Here is a 27,225-nt window from a genome sequence, read left to right on the forward strand (position 1 = left end):
AATTTTCTTTTTAAAAAAGGACTGAAAGCCTGGCATTCAAGATAACTTCTACCTTGGCAGCTGTAGCTAGAGTAACCTCCAGGCCTGAAAAATGCAGACTGCTTCAGAAGAATCATTCATATTGCTTTTCCTCTCAGCAATTTTGTATAGCTTTTTCACCATTTATCTTAGAAACAATAGAACTTTTTCCAAGGGAAAAGTTTGTTTCTTGCTAAATCAATCAATTTTGTCAGGTTCTTCTCAAAGTAGAACTTCTAAAATATACTACTTTTAAATTTTTCACTGTTATAAATGTTTGTATAAAAAATTTATCATATATTCAATTATCTCTGTTATTTGTGGAGATAGCCACAGTTGCACCACATATAATTACCACAATATTGTAAATTTCCTTGAATATTTTTTTCAATGAACAACACCTATAAATAAATTGGAAAATTTAGCTACATCTGTATAATTACCAGCAAATCCATCAGTATTTAAAAGAAGGTGAATATCTGTGCTTTGGTCAGCAACTTTAATTATTCATTTTTTAAACTAACAAAAAATCCAACGCTCTCTTAGCACAGAAGACTGTGAGGTTTCATAATAGGAAATAAAATATTGAATAAATGAAAAAAATAAAATATTGAATAAATGAAAACTCAGTTAACTCAATGATAACCTTGAAATTCACATTTCTACGTGCTTTCAGTGCAGCAGACAATCATCATTTTGAGATATTAATTTGCTTTGGGCAGTAGGTAACAGTCCAAGTACTACATAAGGTCTCCAGACCATTCCTCTCCTGGGAATGGAGACATCACTTCTTTACTGTGGCAGAGGGGGTCTCAAAACCAGTTGCCTTTGCTGAGATATTCTTCTTTGCTAGCATGTGATCAAGGAAAGCTTAAAGATTGCAGAACAAGCCTAGAGGTGATTTTACGACAAGTGAATTGCCCAGAAAGGTAGATTTCTTCACAGCTATTAAAACAGTCAGCCACTGCGATGCAGCAGTTTGCCTACGGGATTTTGATGTCTTTCAGTTACTATACATGTGCCAGTAAAAAAACCCAGCAAGCAAACAAATCCAGGCAAAACAAAATGAAAAACATAGCCAAAATAAAATGGCAATTAATATTTTGTGTCTCATTTTCATAATGCAATTTTTGGAATGGATAAATTTGTGCATCATCTGAAAAGGGGACTGAAAGTCCTTTGACATTTGATTTTCTTCTCCTAGCCAAAAAGTTCTATATTATTATTAATAGGTCTTATTAAACTAACAGTAGCAAGCAGACAATTTCACTCTGCAAAGAACAGAGAGGTAGAAGCTGACCTTTCTACTCTTTGAAAAACAGTAATTTATTCCTATTGTCTGAAGATCTGACAATAGCAATGTTTTGCTGATAGCAACAGGGAGGGCACATTCTGCATTTCTTATGTATTCTAAACACCTGATAGCTTTAACAATGAAAAATATAATTGAGGGTTCTTCATGAAGAAATGGAAACTTGCAGAAAATGCAGGACAAGCCCCGAGCAGCTATACATTATAAATGTATTCTGTGAACTATCACAACTGTGTGTTCTTATCAAAAATAGCTTTCACATGAAACAGGTATTCAGAAAAATAACCAGCATATGGTTCACTGCTTTCATTTGAATGTGACAGGTAAAATGCCTCAGCGTGCATTAACCTAATTTAAAATATTGTTGAAGAAGGAATAATAAGAGAGAGGTTTTTCAGCCTGAAGTTCATTTCGATTACACTGAAAATATTATTCATAGCCTCTGCTGTCTGAAATTTGCTTTGCTGATGATGTGTACATAGCACTGAGTGCATTTTAAGCACACAGAGGGAAAGGGGAGGGAAGAGGTTGTCTGTCTCCAGAGCAACACGCCCTGCTGACACAGGCACAGTCGTGGCCGCAGCTCCCGGGGCAGTGGGCCGGCAGACTCTGTCCCACGCAGCCAGTGCCAGACTAAGGGCTAAAGGGGGGTCTGTCCCACGCAGCCAGTGCCACACTAAGGGCTAAAGGGGGGTCTGTCCCACGCAGCCAGTGCCACACTAAGGGCTAAAGGGGGGTCTGTCCCACGCAGCCAGTGCCACACTAAGGGCTAAAGGGGGGTCTGTTCCGTGCAGCCAGTGCCACACTAAGGGCTAAAGGGGGGTCTGTCCCGCGCAGCCAGTGCCAGACTAAGGGCTAAAGGGGGGTCAGACAGAGCTTTGAGTGAGCACAGGCTGCTGTGTCCATCCAGCCTGTGAACACTGCTATCACAAGACCAGGCAGCACCACTGCAGTACCCAACTGCGAGAAAACGGGAAGATCTAATCCAATCAATATTGGCAGAAATTGTACCTTTTTAGTTTGCTTTGACAGTTACCATTATTTTTCAATTAATTGCACCAGTTTAGTTGTGGAGATAAATAATTGGTCATAGTTTTTTTCCTTCCTTTTTAATTAGAGTCCCTAGAGGTTTTCCAAGAATTTGTGGACAAATATTGTCTTGATGGCTAACATTTACAATACTTAGATCATTCTTGCTCTAGGCAGCTTTTTTTTGTTCATTATTACAATGTACAACCACAAAATAAATCATGATTAAAGAGCTCTGTAGGCAACCTTCAGATCATTTTGACTCAACTTAATTTTAAATAGGTTTTTGAAATATAGTCTTAAACTATGGGGCTATCGTGTGATATTTTTGACATACATTTGACAATCAGTCCTGCTTTCCTTTTTTAAGCCTATTACACATCCACTGCATATCAAAAATTCACACCTTCATAATCCAGTACCTTATCATATAGTCATAATAATTTTAAGAGAGAATCACTTTAGCTAATCCCAGCCCAGTCCTTCTCATGAATCTGTCCCCTTCAGCAATGGTTGTAAATCACAAAAGTTTGAATTCACTTTTGCTATTTAATTTTTAATGTCCTACTAGTTCTAGGAGGGTAAGGGAAAAAAATTAAAATATGTAGCATCAACAAATGGTCTTTTATTCATTGATTGAAATAAAACACTATCTGCTACCCTAACATCAAGAAATGCATTTTTTAAAGTTAAAGGTGTTGGTTTACACAGAAGACAAGAAATAAGGTAACACTGAGCTACCCAGAGATTGCTCCCATGCTCCTCTCACTCCCATTGACAAACATGGCATTTCTGAGGACTGCTGGATGACAGATGTGGTGATTGAAGTGAAAAAACCTAAGCTTTCAATTCTAATTTAAAACAGCATTTTCAGAGATACTTTCTATCCTGTTGAATGACAAATAGCTGACTGGTGTCAAACACACCAACTGCAGACTCTAAGTGAAATACAGTTATTGAGCATTTAGTGCTGGCTGATCTTCCACAAAACAAGCTGAATCAGCTGAAATATGATCACCTACCAGCCTTTTTGGTGGTGGGGAACTAAGGGTGTGCAATTTGTGTGTGCAGGAAAATTTGCAAGTAAAATACAAAATTATCCCAACATCTACTGCAAGAACATAATCACAGTACTATGGCAAGCAAATATGTAGTACTATGGAAAGTACTACATATCACAGTACTTTGGAAAGCAAACAGTATTTGCCTTCTTCATTACACACAGAGCATGAACACCTTAATTTGTTAAATATATAATTTTACATTATTAAGTTCATACACCTAATGGACATTTGCACATTTAAAGATATGATAATTCAAGGAAGATTCATGATTTCCCCAAAGCATACCCAGTCTGGAGCCCATTTTAATTATCATGAAACCACCATATATACAAATAACTCGGGTTGCCTCTGTTGTCATTGTAAAGCAGTGTTTTGGAAAGAGGATGTTTACTAACTGGAAAAGAAGATGTGCCAGAGGAACTATACCCATATCTGTCAGTATGAAAAACCAGAGTGCAATTCATGTCTTTATGGAAGGACAGGAAGTTCAGATACCCAACTTTTATCTACCTTTAGGCCCTAAACACCCCTCTGTGTCTTAATATATGTCCTAGCTAAGTAAAATTATTTTTAAACAGCTTTCTGCCCTACTAATATATTAAGGCAGACAGACATGGGTGAAAATTTCAAAAGAGATGGGTTGTCACATGAATGCTTTCAGTAAGAATGAGTTTCTCTGGATCCCAGCTTTAAGAGAGCTTGGCACTTTTGTCTGCTTTTAAACCTTCCATGAATTCTTGACAAGTGCAAACTACTTAAGATGTCAAGAGGATAAATTTATATTAAAGGAATACATTTAGGGTAAGAATATAGAGATTTACTCCTTTTTTTTTTTTTTTGCAAGCATTGGGAATGAACAACATGATTCAAGTGTAAAATACTTATAAAATAATAAAATGGATATTAAAAAAGATAAACAGAAAGCATAAAGTCAGGTGAAGGCTTACTATATTCTGTCAGTTTTCTATATTCCTATCAGCCCATGAATTCCTGAGTTTTAGTTCTGTGAAAAGTTTGTGTTTTCAATTTCTCTACATAAACATAAAAGAAAAATAAGCAAAACCTCAATTCTAACTTATTGACTTTCTTCTCCTTTCTCCTTGGCATAATGAGTCAAGAAGACCTTTAGCAAAAATCTTCTATATAATTTTTCAAGAACTAAGCTTTCAGCTTAGAGAAATGTTTTGCAAAAAGACCACAACGAAAAGAAAGCAACAGAAAATATGAATATTACTTTTCTTTTAAAATATACAGCTAGAGATAACACAGGGTTCCAACAATTTTTAAAATTACACTCTCTTAACCATTCTCAAATACATTGCAAAGCAAGAATTTATGAACTCAATTATCATGGGATTAAAGTAATAAAACTATTATTAAGTTAATTTTTCCTCAGAAATGTACAACTGTGTAGTACAGTAGTAACACACTGTGAATCACTTGGTGTTAAATAATGCTTTATACTTCCTGCAGGGTAAGACTAGCCTTTATTGAAACATGAATGAGGGAGATTGTTCATAAACCAAGACTATAAAAACTGTTCTCTCAGTGTGAAGTAATTTAATGTACTTTCCAAGCAGCTTCCTGGATATCTGAATCTGCTACCCTTCACATCATGATTTAGATGTGTCTGGATACATCTCCATGAAGAGATTGATCATAGAACTTAAAAAACATAAAAACACATCAAAAACCAAAGGATTTTATGTTGAGGATAAATAGCATGCAAAGATTCACTAGTGCTTAAACTACATTTTCAAATGAAGGTGTCTAAACTGGGTCACAAAGATCAATACCTAGGAACTGAATTGATGTGGCCTAATTTTCTGGAAAGTTTCCTCTGAGATCTGTCCCAAAACTCACAGTTCAATTATTCTAAAATACAGAGCATCTTCATTTGTAGTCCTGCATTGTCAGGCTTCTTCATTTGAAACCAGTTGGTTTTCAAGTGTCCGCTTATCATCCAAAGCAGCGAATAACTATACTTCCCTGGATATATGGCAAACACAGAAAATCCTAAACAGTTTAATTTTTTGGTGTTGTATCTGCCCTCCCCAACCCCATGTTTGTTCTTGTTTTTATCCACTCTTAAAAGGCTGCTAACCTCATCAGGTCCTTAACAAACCATGCCGTGATTAACAAATTAACCTGTTATAGTTCTAAGCCTTCCTTAAAAATAAATGTGCATCCATTGCAATGCTCTGGGCATGGCTGACCTATCTATGCAGCACAACCTCTCATGCTTAGTCATGTTCTTGCATGCAAATGTTATCTCATTTGTCACCTCCTCAACACTCCAGAGGACTGGAGAGCCCACTCTGTTCTGCTTCCTATTCATGTGGGCACTGCACTGAATCTCCTCTCTCTCCCTCCCATCAGAGATCCTGGACTGGGATGCCATGCAGAGTGCAGAAAGTGTGAGCTGCCGTAAATATTCACCTGCTGCTACTGGCTTCTTCTCAGCAGCAGAGATCTCAAAATAAGATTGCTGCCTCCTGTGATGCCAGCCTTTTCTCTGGCCACTTCTGCAGTGGTACAAAGAGAAATAGCCCTGAACTGTAAAGCCTTTAGGCAGAAAAATCTAATTTTTAAAATAATAACCAATAGAATTGTTGCAACTACTGTATCTTGTTATACAAATAACACCAAATTGCACCATTTAATAAAATTCATAAGAGCAAGAATTTGCTACTCAGGATTTTCCTTAATTATAATACTTCAGATACTTCTATTCAAGCGTTCATCTAAGAGATACAACTTTAACCTGGCACGGATGAAAGAGCTCTGAATAAAAGCTTTTAATGACATTATTTTCAGCAATTTTGTCTCCATTCAGAAAAAAAGCTAGAAGCACAAATTAATGTGTGAGTGCACAGTGAACTATCCATTTATTGGTAATACACAGAAGTTCTCTGCTTCTATAAAAACAGCCTACACTTTTGTGTTGGTTGCTATATTTGAATGCTGTTTTGTGTTCAGTATTCTGAGAGAGCAAAGTGATGGGCATATGTAAATCTCTGTTATACTCTAGAAGTTCTGTATTTGCTACAATGCATTAGACTTCTTTGACTGAGGAAAACAAGTAGAAAATTTACAGTTTTCTGATCTACCCAAGGATCAGGGGCTGAATCCAATCCCAAAATGATTATTGCAAGTTAACTGATTTGGCTCCATTTAGTGACTTCAGTAATGAGGACAAAAGACTGCCCAGAGGGAGAAAGAACTGAAGCAATGTAAGGCATATACTTATTCTTGAAATATAAAAGAGAAAAATTTATTTGCAGAGCATCATTATTGAAATATAACAAGAAAAACCCTATATACATTATTAAACTAAGAAAAAAATTTTTCAAATTATTTATAATTCATTTTAAAATTTTAAATTCAATTTATTTCTATTTCTTATGTATGAGAAAAATTGAATCCATAGGAAAATGCCACTCTTTAATAACAAAAAAACACCTAATGCTGAAATTAAAAATGCATTTTTATTACAAATTTGTTGTATTTAAAAACTATTCACATGAGTAAGAGACTGAGAAATAAGCCCTGTATTTGAAATATTTCAAACAACCATCTAAGGTTATTTTTTAATTTTCAGCCTGTGAAATATGGCAAATTCATCTACCTATACTTAGTACACCATAACATTAAACCTAAAATTATTTCCCATGCATATTTCATTGCATATATGTATAAATGCACTCTATGAGTCTCATAAAGGAGTGTATACTTCTCTATACATATAAACCTATGTGTTCAAACAAATACATTATAAATAATAAACAAAGAAGAAACAACAAGGCTTTTATTAAGAAGAATAGGTAATATGAAGCATTTGTAACTGCAGATTGTGAATAACAGTAAAACATAAGGCACTCACTATGCTACAGTCAAAATCTTACTGCAATTTATTCTAAACCAGCTTTATATGGGAATATGAGATGAGATGAGATACCTGCTTTCTCAACAAGAAAATACATGCTATTACTAGTAAAAAACAAGGAGTCTTGGATACTGACTAATGCAAACACATTTCCATCTAGATTCAGAGTGATTTTGTGGTTTAAAATGTCTCAACAGTTTGAAGCTATTATCATTCACCACGTCAAAGCTTCAAACCTGGGTTTTGACAATGAGATTAAGAGAAATCTCTTGATGTCTGTCTCTCAATACTCATCATATGGCCACATCACTTCAGCACCGGATGCCACGCTTTCAACCTACTCATTCTCACAACAACCCGTGAGTTAACCAGCAGAATTTTTACCATTTTCTACACTTCTTAAGGTTAAAAAGGGAAGAAATCACAATGAGTGTTCCTGAATGCCAACCCTATTTATTTGTGATTCTTTTAAATATATAATTGAAGTTGCTGACAGTTGGCACCTGTCTGACAGGGAAATAATAAAGAAACTTATATGCAATTAAAACTACAGGAGAAATATAGGACAATGCTGATTGCAGATTAGCTACTAGTCTAAGGATATTAATCACAAGTATTCTTATAAAAAGGAACTAGTAGTAAGTATGTCAATATGAAGAATACCACTGCTCTAGCACTTGTAGAAAGGGATACCTTTCCCCAGGAGTGTTATTTCACATCCAGTGGCATGTTCTTCTGTTACTGTCTCGAAGGAAGAAATTCAGATAATTTCTTCGTAAATATAACATTGCAAGAGAAATGTTAACATACACATTTTGCCTTAGCTCAAATTTCATCATGATGTGTAAAACCCAGAACACTGTCTTTTACTGAGAAACAAAGAAACCTAAATATTTATAGTACAAGAAGGATACAGATCAAACTGCTAGAACATAGGTTAAATATTATGGTTGCATTTTTCAGATATATCTGGGCTGAAACTAGCCTCTCTGTCACTATGACTGCCTGAAGAATCACAGCTTAGTAAGGAGTTCCCATTGGATCACCCAGAAATACAGAATTTGGTTTTGAGCAGGGAATGCTACATTTCCTCTCCTTGCTCAGGAGTACACACTCAAATGCAACGTGATTGACGTAAAACATATAGAAATCTAATTCTCTGAAATTCATGACCTGAATTATTTTCCTAACTTTTCTATTTTATCTGAAAAAAATAAAAATTGAAGCCCTCCTTACCTTGCTACTTATTCATCTGGTGGTTGACCACTAAGCAAACAAGACTCTTTGTGCCCTTTCTTCTCAACTATATTTTCTCAAATTTTTCTAACTTCACTCTGCCAATTCAAGTCCAGCAGTTTTAGCTGCAAGGAAAAATCCTCCTTTGGGATCATCACAAAACAGTCACTAAAATGTTGCACTTTGTTTTGGTTTGACTCATTTCAGTGATGAATATCCTTCCTTCTAATTTATGAAAGCTGTGTAGTCTAAACAAGAACTTTCTTCATTATGATGTAACTTTTTCTTGAGTGATTAGTGGATGACTGAAAATGTTCTCAAAATAAGGGCAGATATCTATCAGAAGTAGTCAAGGGCTCTTCATCTATATATATTCAAAAATCAGTCAAATGCACATGTGGAATCTATACATCTACTTACAAGCAATTATAAAATAATCAATCTGAACTCTATCCTACCATTTCAACATGAAAATATATATTATTTAGCACTAGCATAATTTACAGACCTTGATCAGTAATGTATTTTTTTAAAAAAAAGAAACATGAAATTGACCTATTTGTACCTATATCAGACTTTCCATGTTATACTTGTTTTCTTGAGATCTATTCTCTGTTAGAAGTTAGTGTTAAAATTTGGTAGCCAAAGTTTTAATTTTAGATTATTCCTCTTCATGAAATGTGCACAAATGCATACACACATGCAATCAAACTACTATTGGCCTATTTCTTACAGTTCACCGACTAGACTTTGGAAGGGCATATTTCACTTCTATAAACAGAATGGTCTCATTTGTGCTTCTTCATACTGCTCTATAACATGAAGCAGATATACAGATGAGACTGCAAAATGAGATTTATGGCTGCTTTTGCATTTTTTCCCCAAGGTAATTCTGTAAGTATTTTTATTATGAGCTAAAATGCATACTAGACAATAAAATTGTAGTGTAATACCTCCAAATTATGCTATTATTTTTGCATTACCTAGAACAGATTCAGTTACTTTGTAAATTTCAATGTTTCAAATAGATCTACACATAATCAGATACATAAATCCCTACAAAATCACTGAGTATCTCACATATCTCATTAATATAAAAGGCCAAAGAATTTTGATAAAAAAATGCATCAAAAATGGAACAAATAATTTAAAATTCAAAAGATGACTGCATTATTTCTAATCAGTACATTCTTACGGATTTTTTTCATTCAGTCATTCCATCATTGTGTATATTGAATCATCATGTTCTATAGAATTTTAGGCAATGATTATTCATGTCTACAAATATCTTATTACACCAGCAAGGCCTTCTAGATTCTCAGCACTGAAGTACATTAGAGAGTAGGCACTGCTTTTCTCTCCACACCTATACTCAGCTGAACAAGTGTAGTCATTTTTCAGAAGCATATTTTGTCATATCAAATTTTTGTCATCGTAAAATGAATTATTTCATCCAGAGCTACATTTTAAAAGCAGTCTGGGCATGGAGCAGTGGCAGAGTGCACAGGGAAAATGCTTAATCCAGGCACTCTGTAGGAAGCTCCTGGTATCCATACTGGGAGATGCAAGGTGGTTAGATGCAGACTTTGCTGCAGGTATCAAATATATGTCACCAACCTTTATTTTTGGTGACTGTATTTATATTCTGGGAGAAAATACCTCCATTCCTTTCAAAATACATGGGTTTTGTCCAGAAACAGCCAAAACATATCTGGATAAATAACTTCCTTCAGATGAATACTCAGAATTACAGAACCTTCAGATGAATACTCAGAATTACAGAACCTTCAAATGATGCTCAAAAGCAACTCTACCTTTGCAAAGATGAATACAAGGGGAATTTCTCTACCTGCACATAGTCAATTTAAAATGATTATTAGTACGAAGACTTTCTTGAAAAAAAAAAATCAAGACTACAAAGCAGAGGATCTAATGAAGGGAAGGGTTCTCCTAAAACGTGGTCAAAAGAACCCTACTCAAGTTGGAAGGCAAATATCCTGTATGATATTGAACCAGAGAGGATCTGTGAACTCCCACATGAAGAGACAGGACACACGTTATCCTTACAGAAATATTCCTGTAACAGCTCTTAAATATTTCTCCCCATTTTTCACACAGCATCTAGATTTTTAATTCAGACATATGTGGGTCTAAAGTCACCTATTCCACAGTGATTTAGTTGATCTGGATGTTGAAATCCCCTGAAGACATCCATGGAAAGCAGCTGATGAAAAGATCTTCATAAACCAACAAGCCCTTCTTCAAAACTTTTATGTAAATTGTTCCATTTTATTCCTATTTTGATAAAAGCTTGATTTCTCTAATTTTGACATGAATTGTACTTTTGCTGTTCTTTACCAAGAACATTACTTTAAACTTTTATGTAATTTGCACATCATGTCATTAGTTCCAGCTAGAAAAACCAATTAACTAAAAGGAAAGCAAAACAAAGTCAAAAATTCACGTTCAATATACTAATGTTAAGGTTAATCAAGACATTTCTCTACAAACATAAACATTCTCCCAAGCCTGGATAAGTCTACTTTTTGAGGATATGTGGAGAGTAAATAGAACATCATCTACTTCCCTGAGGCTGGGTATTGAGATGGTCACAAGTTTCAGTAAGTTTCACAGCCTGTCTTGCATCCAACATAAGCAAAGAGAAATGTATCTATATAAATGAGCATATTGAAATTCACGCTTAAGTTTTTACATCTATTTGGACCAAGGTTGGTTTTAAAGCAGCAACTGAATGCAGTTTCACATCTGGTCTTCTGAAATAACTCTTCTCTGCTGTGCAATCTATCAATACTTCTATAGACTGACTCTCCTTTAGAGACTCTGCATCCAGAATGTCTGTCAAGGCTTACAAGGAGGGCTGGGTTACTCACAATAAAGTAGTTCTGTCACTTCTGCATTGTCTGGAGAGGAAAAAAGACAAGTAGGAGGTGGTTGTTTCACCACATGTTAACTGAACATCTTTCTGAGAACGGGTGTTATAAGCAGTTGCTGAGAAAAGGCAATGGGACAGGTTCTGCTGCATGGGGTATTTTTGCCTTTCTGTTTATTGTGGAATTATGCTACATTGCACCCCATTTGGCTGAGAGAAGTTATACAGGAGAGGGAGCAGCATAGGAGACTCTGTTGGAAGCTGGACTTGTAACACAGCTTTAACTGGATGGAGAGGACATTCAAATTAGGATAATTCGTGTCAGCCACATTTGTGCAGAGAAGGAGAGAACACCCATGATTTTTAGTGTTCCTTTCCTTAGAAAATATGATGCAATAGGCAATTTCTCAGCAGCATGTCTTTCCCCATATCATAAGGGTGGGAGTCATACTGCACTTGAGAAAATATTTTAAACCTTACTGGTTTTGGTAAGCTGTAAGGGTAGCTAACAAAATGTTAACGCAGATGCTTGCAGACAGACCAAACATCTGCTCGGTGCTTTTAAGTATCTGAACTATGAAAGAGAACACATTTTAGCAGTTTGTGTGACAGAACAGATAAATTCACTAGCATGACTTTTGGACTGGAGGTGACTTCTGTCCATCCAGATTAGATTAGATAGAAAAAAAAAAAAATCTCTCTGTACCTGCATAGAGCAGATATATCCTAAGGCAGAAAACTACCTCGATTAAAAACCACCTCTATTTACCCCCTGAACCAATTTCCACTTTGTAGCTAAAGCAACAAATTACTTACTCTCAAAGCTGACTATGCAGCCAAATATGTTCATTGATAACAGCAAGTGAACTGGTCTTTTCTTTGCATCACAGTAGGAGAAACTAAGGATCAAATATTCTTACCTGTTCTTGATAGCCCATTGAGCTTAAAAACATATAGACACCAGTGAGTCCTACTAACCAAAAGACATGGAGTGCATAGGATATTCACATGCCAAACATGACATTTATATCTGAATAAGCATCTGAAAGATAACAACAAGCTCTGGAGACTGTTAGAGATTAGTGTAAGGAATAAGAAAGGAATAAGGGAGTCTAAAAAGATTGCAACAATGGCTGATTCTATTCACACGTAAAAGAAAAACATTTCTGTAAGAGACATTATTTCAAGGTACAACCAGTGTGTGATGTAGGAAAAGGAATAGAGTTTGTCCTTTCAAAGACTTTGACTTATGCAGTTCCCTGATTTTTAAAAAGTTGCTCACACATGTGCAGATAAAGTTTCTGCATAGCTGCTACTTGACCCTGTTCTGATCCATTGCTTCAGTTTGATCTCCCTCCTCTCCTCCCCTTCCAGCCAGAGTAACAAAACACAAGCTTGGAGTGAAGCTGCCCAGCAGAAAAAGCTCCAGGCAAGGAAGTTGGAGGGAAGATAATGGTCAGTGTCAAACCACTCTCAAAGTAATGGAAGGAGAGGGAAAGGGGAGTTTTAATCTCTCCTAGCAAAAGTTATATTGATTCAATTCTGTCCTTTTAACTGAAATAGCTGGCTGCCTCCAGTGAAGCCAGCTTTATCTTCATTCTGGTCTGTTTTCTACTTATTGGAAAGTAGAGAATGGGTGAATCAGAATAACACAGTCCCTAGTTTGGGACATAGGATAAAATCAGGTTTCCCTCTGTCCTGCCAATTGGCGAACACTGTAATGATATGGGTTAGGCTTGATGATGTCAAAGGTCTTTTCCGACCTAGTTAATTCTGTGACTCAGTTTATTCAGTAAAACTAAGCAGATTGACTGGGTTTTCCTGTTTTCTCATGGAGATGAGGGCAAGTCAGGCTCTTCTTCACCATAACTGAACTAAAGCCAGCAGACTTGCAGCCAGTTAAGAAGTAAGGATTTGTCCTTTATCTGTCTTCTCTGCCCTGCAATAGCAAACATCAGGCATGCTGTCATTTCTGTCAGTGACATTTGCAGCATAAGTCAATGTATCAGGAATGTTAAAACAAGCATGTAAAGGAATCAGAAAGCCTAATTATGGGAACAGATTTGTTTCAGCATATGACCCATGACCTGCCTGTGCGTGGTAGATAGGGAGGACTCATTGCTAATTTTGGTTTCCAGACCAATGCTGGCAGTTTAAATGTGCTCCTACTTGGATATGAACAGAAAACCTTTCCTTGCATTCAGTAGGTGAACAACAAATCAGTAGTTCTGAATAGACCATAAAAAAATATTCCTTAACCATTTGGAGCAGAATTGTTTAATGTAGTGGTAGTATCCAAACCTGGAAAAGCTGATTAGCAATATCAGCCTCAGGGGAACAGGAAATCCCTCCAGTCACCAGAGTTACTCACAGAGTTACTGCAATTATAAATAAATCAACTGTTCCTTAAAAAGTTTAATCTTTTTACATTTAGGGATTGGTTTATGTTGCTGGGTACTTTTGAGTGAAATTATTATCTTGTGAGGAAATGCCATGACACTAATGGGTGCATTAGAACAAAAAGTTGTGCTTCAATTGATAGATCATCTTGAAATTATTATTAACATCAGAGTAATTTGTACCAGGAGGATTTTTTTAAAGTAATTTAATAAATCTGAAATCACATAAAACCTTTTCCCACAGACTTAATGGCAATACCAGTGAGAAATCAGGAAAAGGCTCTAACTCTTGATATGCTAAGAAAAGAGCAATATTGCATTTCAATCTTTTTTCTCTATTTGTTACCATATGTAATAAAGCTGAAGCTAATCCATAACCATGATGATTTTTACATGTCGCAAACGTTACACTTCTAGAGTATTAAAAACCAAAAAGTAAGCACTGCTGTGAGGAGTAAATTACCCATTGTTTAGAACTGAAAAAGTAATTCCAAAACCATTATATAGTAACAAAGGAAATATGTATTCTCCCCACACAGAGCTTGAAAGATGATTGATTTCAGTAGTTCAGTAACTATATAAGGGCTAAAGATTTCAAATTTTATCAGCACTCTGAACAATTTTATGATGTGATTATGTGAATCTGCATCCATCAAAGATCCTATTCTATGATGGAAAGTTAATGTTTCAGAGAACTGGAGAACTCCCCATGGCTGTGTGATTCTGACTACAAGCAGTTACCCAGTGAAAAGGATTGGTTTGGACTGACATGAGCAAACATAATGACAAAAGTAAGTATTTTTTGAGCAAGGGCTTCAGCGACTGAGTAGACATTTTGTGAAAAACTTGAAAAGTTGACAGCATAAAATCTCAGTTATAACTGACCTGAAATAGCTTATTTCTACAAAATGTGAAAAAACCCTCATTTTTTTATAGAAATAAAAGTCCTAACAAATTTATGTGAAGCCTTCTTTGGGAGTAGATGAAATGATATGACCCATAAAATAGAGAGCAGACAAGATTCTGAGCAAGCAACAGGAATTTTAGAACATACATTAATGATATATATTTTAAATACACACATTTAATGTTGGCATCTATGCCTTTTTTTTAAAAGATGTACAGCAGGCTTGAACCTAAAGCTCACCCTGTAATAACAGTGTATTGCATTTAGCTGTGAAACAGGCTTTTAAAACATAGATACTTATACAGAAGAAAACTCTAATTGCATCTTAAATCAAAAGAGCAAAGCATTTTTTAAACATGAACTGAACTAAAATCTATCAAGTTCAGTAGCATTGAACAGCTTTCAAAGAAAACTGTCAGGTGTTTTGTTCACTCTTTTAGTCTTTTTTAAATTAACATCCTCTCACAGTTGTAAATGCATTGCAAAATAAAAATCTTATGCTAGCATCTAGTTCTGTTTTCAATAACAAAGCAAAAGCAACAGAAGTAAACCAGGGTTCTTAGTCTGTTGTTTCACTTTTTTCATTTCACAGTTTTTATAGCTGATGCTCTCTATTTTAGCAGATCAGACACCAAACCTACAAACAGCACAAACTGTGAGTGACCACTTTACCTTCTGAAAAATCAATCAGTCCCAGCAAATGAAGCAGCTTCAGAGATGCAAATATAATCACAACAATACCCACTGTTTGTAGTCCCTCCGACTCCCACTCGAGAGTCAACATTCTTCCAACAGGCAAATCATTCCAGTCTTCACACCGCTTTGCAATCAGAGGCAAATCAGAGGATTTTACCAAGAGTTTGCTTTGAAGAAATTTGCAGCGGTGTAAAGCACCACTATGCCAAGTAGTGGCAGTTCAGCAGCCACTCTAGCTGAGATAAAATATCAGATAAAGCCCTGCATCTCATGCTTCTCTGAGCATTCGCTTTCCTCAGCAGCGAGTCCTCCTAGAAGGCTGAGGTGGACCACGAAGCTCTGGGTATGGCATTGTATCCGAGGAGCAGCGTTCCTGGCAGCTGCTGGAGGAACATCTGTGTGGAGCGGGAGCCTGGGCTGTGGCAGTGCCGAGAGGAAAAGCTCTCTGGAAACTTGCACAGGGGAGCGCGCTGCTGTCAGCGCTCAGGGCTCCGGCACTCCCAGACCCACAGGCTGCGGCTCTGCCCAGCTCCACAGCCTTTCCCCAGCCCCTCTGAGCAACATTTTTGTTAAGTTTCAGGAATGACAGCTTGCCAAAGACACACATCTGTTTTCACGTGCTAAACGCTGCATGTCAGCAAACTACCGCCCTCTGCATTAGAAAGAACAACGATCAGAGAAACGCTGCCCCTTCCCCTTCTAAAGCATCACCAGAGTCTAATTAAATCTTCACTGAAAGTGAGAATAGAAATTAAAGAAATACGCATCAGCGTGATCAGTGCCGCCAGCTAGCAAAATACAGTGTGTCAAGGAGACATGCACTGCCCAAACTCCTGATCCACAGCCAGGAAGAATGTATTCTTTATTGATTCAGAAACAAAACTGCTTTTCTGTCTCAGTATGAACCTAGAAGTGCTGAACCCCAAACTCTGATATACATTAATGGGTATTCACCATTTTCCTGGGAAGATCTTATCCAGGCTACACATCAGGGGAAAAGAATCCCAGCTGATTTATTAGATAGTTTGTACTAAACTAATTGTCCTGTGTTTATTAATGTGATTACCAAGAGGATACCCAGTGTGTAGAATATGCTCTAAAGAATATTTACACAGCACATGCATAACCAAGGTTATGCCTAAATGCTTACACTTGAGCACATCCTAAAACTGTAAATAAATCCTGTTCATTGCTATACAAAGCACAACAATAAGGTGAACAGAAGGCTCAGAAAAAAAAAGTATTTTTGAAATTTTTAGTATTTAAAATATATCTTCTAGCACCAAAAAAAAAAATTACATAAATGATGTCCAGTATCAACTACTCAGGTTACTAAGGTCTTTTGACTAGAAAAAACTTTTGCTAACTATCAAGAATCTCAGCTATTTCTACTTTTGTTCAAAAAGTCATTACAATTTTAAATTAACATAGCAAGTTGTAACATTACCAATCTATTGTTTATGGGCTACCACATAGAGAAAGAAAATTGTAATCTACAGTTTATGGTCAACTTTTTTTGGTTTTTTTTTGAAGTCTGTACACATTGAAGGAAAATATAAACAGAACTCTAGAAGCTATATATTTTCATTAATTCAAAAATGCATGTGCGTGCTTCAGTTAATTTTAGGTTATATCTAGTCAATATATAAGCAAGAATATTCCTTGATTTTACACTTCTGGGTATTTAATACTAAAATGTTGTGAGTTCTGTATTATTTTTATATGCTTTCAGTCTGAGTGTCAGTTCACTTTCCCATTAACCTGTAAAGCTAAAACAGGAAAGAGGAAAGCACAGTAAAAGTAAATCTAATCAAATACACTATCCCACATTTACACCTTCCAAATATCTCATCACTTTTGACCTCATATTCCATATAATAATTCAATAAATTTTCCTGTTAAGTTCTTCTCCTCTTAAAAGAAAAGTAACATTTTGTTTCCTCTTTACAAATTCTAGGTACTCCATACAATCTTCTCCTTTTAAGGCTCTGAAATGTTAATATTGACCTCATCCTCATCTCTGGCTCCTATTTTTTCCTTGAGGTTATTCCTACTTAGGCTTTTCTTTTTCTCAGTTTTGTGTTCTTTTTCTTCAATGAAAAAAGCCTGAACAAATGTTTACAATATTGCAGAAACAATAATCCTATATAATGCCACGTTCACACTACTGCAGTGAAAAAGGCCTTATTTATCTCTAATCAATGGTCTCAGGGAAATTTTTAAAACGGATAAATCTGTCAGTCCACATTCTCCTTTCACAGAGTAGGTTCAGGCTGCCCTGTGCCCTTGAGCTGCCCACCTTGGGAGCAGGGAAGGTGCCAACCCACTTGCAAGCGAAAGCCACCCAGCAAGAAGTGGTCCCAGACACAGCCAAGGTTTTGTTTTCTCCTTTTACACAAGAAGAAAGGCCTGGGCCTCTTAAAAAATATGACAGGGAGAAAAATAATGAATTTGATGAGTTTTAGTGGCCAACTCTACCTGAACAGCAAATGACTTACAGAAGAATGTTTAAATGAAAAAAAAAAAGAAAAGTTGAGAACACACATTTGAGTTAATGTAACTGATTACTGACTTCAGAGAATACTTCCTTAAAAAAAAGAAAATTACTTTTCCTGTTGTTTCTTATGGTAGTACTAAGTTAGGGGAACCATACACTGAATTTGTGAGACTGAGTCTCCAAGCCTTAACCCTTGTAAGTAAAGCAGCAAGGTTAAAAACAATGTGGAAAGGAGAAGGAAGTGATACATGAAATCTTTCCTGCAATATGCCATGAAACAGATTAAAACATAAATATTAGTTAGGGATGTGAATTCTTCTGGAAGAAGTTCAATTAAAAAAATTCTATGCCCCAAAATATTTGAAAATTTAATAAATATTGAATAAGGAGATAATAACATTTTGTTATATGTACAGCAATTCTTTGCATGCTTATCCTTCTAAATTCAAACTCCATTGCAATTTCTCTTACACACTTCTTATTTTTTTCAATAATTTGAAAACAAATATTTGTCTGACACATTCTATGTGGTGCCTGTATTGACTGTACAAACAAATTTTAAGAGTTGTTGAAAGAAAAATATTTTTTCCTTAATGTATCCCTCCTGTATACAAAAGGAAACACCATTTTTAATGTAAAATTGGGGAAAAAAATTAAACCAGGGGATGACATAATATTTAAGCACTTGCTCTCTTATCCTAAATCCAGCTTTCATTTTTGACTTTGCAAGGCATTCTGGTGGAGATTGAGCAATACATTTAAGTTTACAGGAACCTCCTTGTGATTCTTTGCAAGGTTGCACAGCGGGAAAAATAAAAGCACTAGAATTTGTTATGAAGCTCTCCCATCTAAACATTGCATCTTCCATTGTCCTTCAATTCTTCTCCAAAAAGATTTGAAGCAGACAAGGAAGGAGAAGCAGTGGGGTGGCCCTGTATGTTAGGACAGTCTTGATTATCCAGAGGTTAATGGTGGTGGCAATAGGGTGGAGTGTTCGTGGGTGAGAATCAGGGGAAAGACCAGGAGGGCAGATACCATGGTGGAGTCTGCTAGAGAGCACCTGATCAGGATGGAGGGGCACACAAAATGTTCTGTAGGCAGCTGGGAGAAGTATCATGATTGCTAGCCCTTGTTCTCATGGGGGACCTTAACTTGCCAAATGTCTCCTGGAAATACAGCAGAGCAGCAAGCAGACAGCCTAGAGGGCTCCTGGTGTGTGGCAGATAGCTTCCTGACGCAGCTGGTGAGGAAGCTCAAGAGGGGAGATGTCCCACTGGACCTGCTGAGTAATGCGGTGCTTGCAGGCCATCTCAGGGACTGCAATTGTGAAAGAGAAATTCTCATAAAACAATTTCAAAAACAGTGAAATTCTCAGAAAACTCTGGGGAGACCTCAGCAGAAATGCCATCTCGGACTTCTGGACAGACGCTGGCTCTATAAGGTTTAGAAAATCCTGTGGGAGGCAGTCCTAAAGGCCAAAGGGGTTCAGGGAGGCTGGCAGTGCCCTAAGGAAGCAATATTACAGTCACAGGAGTAGGCTGCTCCCTATGTGCTGAGTCAGGGGGGAAGACAATTGGCCTGGGTGAGCAGAGAGCTTTGGCTGCATAAAAACAAGTACAAACTTTTCATTCCTAAGTAAATATGCAAGGGGAACCTGTGCTGAGGTGCTGGAGGAGACACACATTGCTTGGAAGCACAAATGCCAAGTGAGTTTTGAACAGGACAGAGTAGATATGTTTAAGCTAGTGGCATCTACAAGAATGATCCAATTCTGGAGTCCCAACATTTTTCCACAAACAATCCCAACTAATTACTGGCTACTCTAATCATTTTAAATAGAATAATTTATGTGTGGAGCGCAAATTGTATAAAAGGGACACCTTAAATAAGACAGAGCATTATGCACTAAGTACATTTTGTATCTGATTGCCATATACTTGTAGAATACCATCAGTTTTTCCTAAGAAGAAAAAAACACTGAGAAATATTATTTATAAAGCTAATATATAGGAAATTCAATTTCATTAATTTCAAAGTTGACTAAGAACAGAGAAAATCTGCCCCTTACAAACAACAATTCCATCTAATTTAACACATCAAAGGAAGTAGCACATGCTTAAGAATAACAACAGGATGCTAAGAATTGAATAACCAAGGAATAAAACAATCTCTAATTCTAGAAATACTTAAATAATACCTAAATAAGAATTCAATTACTATCATATAAGGATATAAAATTTTCCTCTAACTTAATATGGTTACCTAGTCCTTTCAAAATTATCTGGTATTATCACATTTATTTTATACTAATCCCAGCCAGTACCTGGTTTTGGATTATATATGTCATTGTAATTAGCACAGTAAAATGGCATGTATTTTGTTTTAAATCCCTTAATTATCTTCCTTAATTCTCTTAAATAACTTTCATTTTAATGTTTACAATAAATTTTTACTGGAAATTATAAACTCATCTTTTCAAGTTTCTTTTGACTCTTACAGAAAACCTACCTGATCTGTAATATATTGAAGTGTTTAATGTCTTTTCACTATATTCTCTTTTTAACATCTGCTTGTAAACAGTATCAGTCTTTTCAGACTTTTCTCTCTATACTGAGAATGATTTTCATTTCTGTGCGGACATTCTGGATTTACAGTTGTCTAATGTACAGTGGGGCTGACCAAAATTGAACCATTTTCAAGGCAAGGATGTGTTACTATTCATTAATTGACTTGAATTTTACTGCCTTCCTAGGTGTTAAAATCTGTACAGTGTTAACAATTAATGCGTGTGTGTGTGTCTTAATTGGCTGGGAGTAATAATTCATTAGACTCTATTTGATATTTTCCCCCAATGTATCTGAAAAGGGAAACTGCGGATGAGTTAGAAATAGAAAGAAAATTTGGAAGTATTAATTAGCTGCCCTTCTTTCTGTACTCTCTTCTTCCAGAGGGACATGTTAGACAGCCAGAAGAGAATGAAATGGCCAAATAAACACAGAAAGGGCACCTACAAACAGGTCAGATAAACGGCATACCTGTTCATGCCAAATACGAGTTTATTAGGAAAGTTACCTGGTGGATAATGAACTTAATCCTCCTATTATTTAACCAGTGAGAAATTCATTCACAGGCAATACACTGCAGTTTTCTACTCATAAAAGTTTCTATCTTTGATCTGCAGAAGAAAACTATGTCTACTAGAAAGCATTTCAAGAACCAAGAGAAGAAATTATTTTACACATATCTTTTCAAGAATTAGGGTAAAACAATTTTGAGTATAAAACTTCCTTTGTAGGCTGTTACAGCTAACCACAGAACATCATGTAACTTTCATAAAATGCTTAGAAAAATGAAGCAAATATATGGAATCACATTGTTCATCTTACCAGCACTGCAGCTGCTCAAGAGCCCAATACTGCACTAGCAGATTACTTATCCAGGTAGAATTACAGGGAAACATTTGCTAGCTAGAAGAGCAAGGTAGAGTCTAATTATGAGAGATTAAATTTGTCAGGCTTCATATATAATCTTTAATATTTACACTAAGTGCCCTAGATCTTTAATGACTGTAAGTGAATACAGGCTGAGAAAGGAAAAATTCAACATCTGTATGGCAAGAAAAATTTCACTGGTTTGTAATCAAGAAGAAAATATGATATCCAAGCTTCTAAAGGTTTCCTCTCATACTTAGAAGTAAATTACACTAATATAATATTGTAGTTACAGCTGTATAAAGATTCTAGGCTATGGAATGGGATTTAATTTCTTTTTTCCTCTCTCCATTTTCACCTTATGACTCTTACTTGCTTCTAAGCTTTTGTTCTTGCTTTGATCTATATCAAAGGACTGCTGCCATTACTGATCTGAAAAAAGGAGCTGAAAGGAATCCCACAAGAAAACCACTGCCAAGTCCCTTCATAACATAGCACAGGTGGATTTATTTGTCAAAAGATCTAATTGATACAGGACGTTATACAAATATGTATAAAATACTTAGTGTACAAGTGGTTTGTAAATTAAATGGAATGTCCATGGGAGCAACAGTAGCATTTTAATTTACTAAGCTTTAGCAAAGGATTACAGAGCAGCTACATGTTTCCCAAACAAGGTTAAATTACATTTAGTAATAGTCAGTAATCAAATTCTGGTTTGTTTTATTGTAAAGCCTACTGGCTTATTTGACAAATGAAATTACCTCTAAATTATGCAACTGTGTCTTCACCCTACAGACCTGGGGGTGTTTTTTTATACTAAATCATAATTGCTACAGCAGGAATGGCCACTACCAAATTTCTAAGCACAAATGTGTATCTGCACAGGAGAAGTGCAGAATTAATGGAACTACTAAGGATCAATTACACCCAACTATTTTGTTAGCTATAGAAACGCACCTTCCTCTAAGATACGGTTTTCCTGCTTATAAGAAAACAGGTTTTTTGCCTGTACAACCCTTGTTTTCTTCAGTCTTTTCACATTTAGAACAAATATGGTAACGTCTGACTTGCTGAGTTTCTTCCTTTACTAGTATTTTTGTAATTACACATTGAAGAAAGAGAATGTCATTATCAATCACTTTATTCATGGAAATGAAAAACTACTGGGAGGCCAACAGATTAAGCTGGTAGAAATGATGGAACAGAGTAGCAGCATTCACAGCTCCATATTCAGTCATTTTCTGTTAGCTAAATTATGACTACATCCACTCACGTGTGCCCATACATCTAGGAAGCCATGTATTTATGGGCTGTGCACCTTAGGATGAGTTCCTAAGGGAAGTTGTTTTCTGTGGTAATGAATGAGAAAATAAATGAACCATGTATGCCAGTAATAAAAGATGATATTCTAGTGACAAACAGGAATATTCACCACCAAGCCTCCAACCCAACTATGAATTTAAAATCGTCAACCTATCCTCTGCAACACCTCTGTTTCAAAACAGATGTTTCTGTGGTTCAATGAATGGTTAGCAACTAAACCAAAGGAAAAAAAATACTGAAAAGGGGAAAAAATTACTAACCACAATCATAAGAACATTACTAATGTGCAACTGTTTTTTTGTATTGCATCTTTCTCTGATATAAAATAACCCATGCACAATAAATGTTCTGTTTCTCTCCTTGGCTTTTCCAAAGGTGAAGCACTGTATTTCACCATAGCAACCAGAAAGTATTATAAATTAAGGCTGAAGAGGCTGAAATATTTCCACATTTGATGTACTTGTTAAAAAAATGAGTGCATTTGTCCTGTAAACATGAGTTATTACATGGTTGCAGCACATTAAAGAAATGTCTGTAATCCTGATTCAGTCCCTTAGCTCTATATAATTAGACTTGTACTACAGATAAAATATGCACAGGTTTGACTACAGCTCTGCAACATGTGGTTACCATTCCAAATCATGCAATATTCAGAATTAGTCCATATCACCTTGTGAGAGACTGGAATGTTAATGGTTAATGGCTCAAAACTATAGACCTTTTGTAAAAAGTGCAGAGAGCTTTGGTGACCATATGCAAAGTTAGCACCCATGTGCAGAGGGGGTGCACATCCACCATGAGAGGATGGCCATGACAAACTGACCTGTGTTAGCAACAGCTGCGTTTTGAGCCAGACATGGGAAGAGGTCAATGAGAAGATCCTGCAAGGAGAGTTAGTGCTGTTTGTCATGTTGGTGTCCTCCCTTTCACAAATGACTCAGAAGTGAAAAATCTTTTTCAGGGAAGAACCAGGACATTAACGCTTATTCATCCCTTCTGATGGGGCATAGCTGGCTCAGCCAGACGTGGGAGCTGTCCTGTCTTAGAAGATGTCATAAACCATCAGTGACCCCCAAAGTGCCCCCTGACCCACAGTGTTACATCACTGTCCCAGGGTGGTGCTTGTATCCCCAGCTGTCTGTTCTGTTTATGCTGGATATTATGTTCTGTGCCTTCAAGACTGGCTCTGAAGAGCAAAGTTTTGTTTTGTTATCAGCCTGCTCACTCCCCCAATGGTTGGTGGGACACAGAGACGGGGGCAGTACTTAGTGCAGCTTTTGCTTTGCTTTTCCTTTGCTCTTGCTCCTGCTTTGCTCCTGCTTTTCTTCTGCTTGTTAGTTAGTTTAGCTAGGCAGTCCAATTTTTCCCTGGGCTGTTTTTCTTTCCCTCTCTTGGAACCACTCAAGCCTGCACTGAGAGTTTGCACCTTGTGGCCTGCAGCAGCTATTTCCAGCACCGGAGGGACCAATAACAGAGAAACCACTCCCAGGAGAGATTTTCTGAATCTTTCATCTTTTTCAGTGTGGTGAAAGAGTGGTGTCATCCAGTATTGTTCATTCTGTGTGCTGAGGGGTACTATGCCTGCTAAATAAACAGGTTCTTTCCCCTTCTCTCAGAGGAATCCTTCCTGAACCGGTTGGCAGGAGGGGCCGTGTGGATTTGCTTTCTGGAGGGGCCCCTTTTGGAAGTTTTCTCCCAAATTTGCCCTAAACCTGGACAATCACACAGTGCAAAACATTCCCACCTGACCTTGAGTTTACATTAACCCACTGAAACTTGTGTTTTGCAGGCTTCCCCCATCCCCAATGGATCCAAGATTTGGACCATCACTTCCAACAACAGACATCAAAATTGCAACAACCAGTCACAGATCCAGGTGTGGTAATATCTGTCTATTTTTATCCTTTCTTTCTTTTAATTTCTACATTTTCTTAAATTTTATTTTTAAGATTTTATATTACTATTATTATTATAACCAAGATGGCTACATACCTCCTCTCCATTGCAGCCAAATTGTTCTAAAAGAAACCCTACACACATTTATTTATAAATACATATATATATATTCAGTTTTGTTTCAGTATAATAAATCCCAAGAAATCTATTAACCAGAACATGGGTTATCCTTGCCTTCTGTGGTGGCTTGTAACATGGACAATGAAGATTTTTTATTTTCTTTAGTGTAGGGCCTGAAATTCACCTACATATAGGTGACTTCTGATAAAAAGATTTATTCCTGATAAATGATAGTAGGAGAAAGAAGAAGAAATGGATGAGGATACAGGGATATACATGCATATGATCTCCACATTGAAAGGTAAAGGAGTAGTCCCTCAAATAAAAGAGGTATTCTCTCTTTTCAAAATTTCTGATCTTTTTCTTTTCATCCAGAGCTTTCGCTCTGACAATCTCAGAGGCTCCTTAAGCCTTTTAATTCTGCCATTAAAATTATAAGTAAGGCAGAGTATTAACAGTTCAGGAAATTTAAAGCTTTTGTGAATGGGACTCCCATTATTCCACAAAAGAGAGAGAGAGTAAAAAAAAAAATGGTGATGGGGAAGAGGTTGAAAGAAATGGCATAACTTAACGTTTTTCAGCACACAACACAGTGGCTCACAGTCCTTTTCCAATGCAAGAATCTACAATGATATTTGAGTATCCATAGAATGCAATGGAAATGTTTCTGCTACAGCAATTTTGCTGTTCTGGCAAGTTGGAAAGCAGCTTTAGGATAAAACCAAACCCTGAAAGGAGCAATGAGCTTACAATAACTTATCACTTCAGTAAGTTAAAGGAAGGTTGCAGATATTCCCTGAGGAAGCATTATAATGCTCAACTAAGCACATCATCATGAGGCTCCTGTAGATGAGGGAAGCAACAAAATACAGAAACACAATCTTGAAACCTACAGAAACCTTCAACAAAACTTCGGATACCACTTTTGATTGTTTTATGCTGCTGCAGGGATCAAATTTTTCTTTAGTAGCTTTGCAGGGTTTACCACACCTTCTATACAATCCACACTTATAGCTTAGATAGGCAGATACTTTCAATGAGAAATTGTGTGAATCATTTCCACGTTTCTTGACGTGAACATGGTGAAACTCAAATCCCATAAATGAGATGCCTTCGTGTCTTCCTCCTGATAAACAAACATGATTTGGAACTGGCTGGATTTCTAATCCATTCTCCGCCATTTTTAAGATAAAGAATATTTTTACTGTCATTAATACTTAGGAATCATCTCCTCTCCCCTAGTAATCATCTGCACACCAGGCTATGAATTTTAATACCTTTAATCTCCTCAGAAGCAATTTCCATAGCTTCCAAACAAGTTGCTCTTTTCTGAACTCATTCTAATTAGGCAAAATAGTTATATAGAAAAAATTTAGTAACTAGTTTTTAGGTATTCAATTAGGGATGAACAACATTCTATAATGACAGGCCAACCATAGCCTTAGCATTTCATTAACAACCTCTCCTCATGAAAATAATAGGAATTATTTAGAAACATTATGTCCTGTTTATCCCTCAAAAGCAAATAAACTTGAGCATCGCTTCACTTTCAGAAGCTGGAATTTCAGTTGAGGTACCCCCAGAAGTGCGCCCAGACCTCAGCCCATTCCCTCACTGCAACTGGTGTTTGTTTTGGGCAATGGGTGTTTTCAAACTTATTCTTTGCTAATAGGACAGTGAGACATGCTGTCTTTCACTGGAGCACTGGACTGAGAATAATTAGGCTGCTCTGAGGCTGCTTGAACAGCTCTGGCAGTTTGCTGCCCTGGCCACAGCAGGCTGTCACTTCTGCGCTTGCTTTGGTGCTTACCTGGTACTGTGTGAGCTTTCAAGGATAATCTTAAATGAGACAAAATCCAAATCCACAGAAAAACCCCAAACAAGCAAAAATCAGAGCTTTGGTCCCAAATTACCTGGCCAGAAGTGCTCATTTCTACAACCAAGACTGGGAATGCTGTGCAGGCTCAGAACAAAAGCCAAATCTAATGGTGAAAGACCAAGCAAGTAAGGAAATGAATCCTGGGCAGGTTTTAACTGACATAACCAGCACAAAGATATTGCCAGAAATAACCACAACTTGCCGTCACACCAGACACGTGTGAAGAGGTGCAGCAGTCAAGCAGCACCAGCATTTCTTCCTGTGTGGGATTCAGCGAGACACAGCCCCTGAGCTCACAGTAACAAAACAACAGAGCCCAGCCCAACTCTGCATGTTTAACGTGGCCTGTGATTCATTCTGATTTACAATTCTGAACACAAGCATACAGGATATGCTCACAGAACTAGTACCTCTGAAAGATACCCCTTAGATCTTCTGATTTGGATCCCAGCTGAAAGGATAAATCAATGTTATATTATATGGTGTTCATCCAACTGGTAAATTCCCTCGGTGAATTCAAGTCTAGTACATTTTTCCTTCCTAGTGAATTACGCCATCTAACAACCAAAGAGATACATGAGGCATCTGCTCTGAGGCACAAACCAGCAGAATGCATGGGCTGTCTGGCTCCTTCACTGC

General features: G+C 36.7%; 1 protein-coding gene across 8 annotated transcripts in view; it reads right to left on the reverse strand.

The window, feature by feature from the left end:
* Positions 1-27,225, reverse strand: part of KCNIP4 (potassium voltage-gated channel interacting protein 4) — a 392,779-nt gene that overhangs the window by 77,998 nt on the left and 287,556 nt on the right. The window contains exon 1 of one of the 8 annotated variants that reach the window (XM_058802945.1): positions 15,414-15,632. The exons of the other annotated variants lie outside the window; for them this stretch is intronic. Coding sequence (XP_058658928.1) covers positions 15,414-15,525 — 112 coding nt within the window. The 5' untranslated portion in view covers positions 15,526-15,632. Of the gene's footprint in view, positions 1-15,413; positions 15,633-27,225 lie in introns of those variants that run through there. 8 annotated transcript variants of the gene reach the window in all.

This window comes from Ammospiza caudacuta, chromosome 4 (assembly GCF_027887145.1).
Source record: "Ammospiza caudacuta isolate bAmmCau1 chromosome 4, bAmmCau1.pri, whole genome shotgun sequence".
Lineage (NCBI taxonomy): Eukaryota > Metazoa > Chordata > Aves > Passeriformes > Passerellidae > Ammospiza > Ammospiza caudacuta.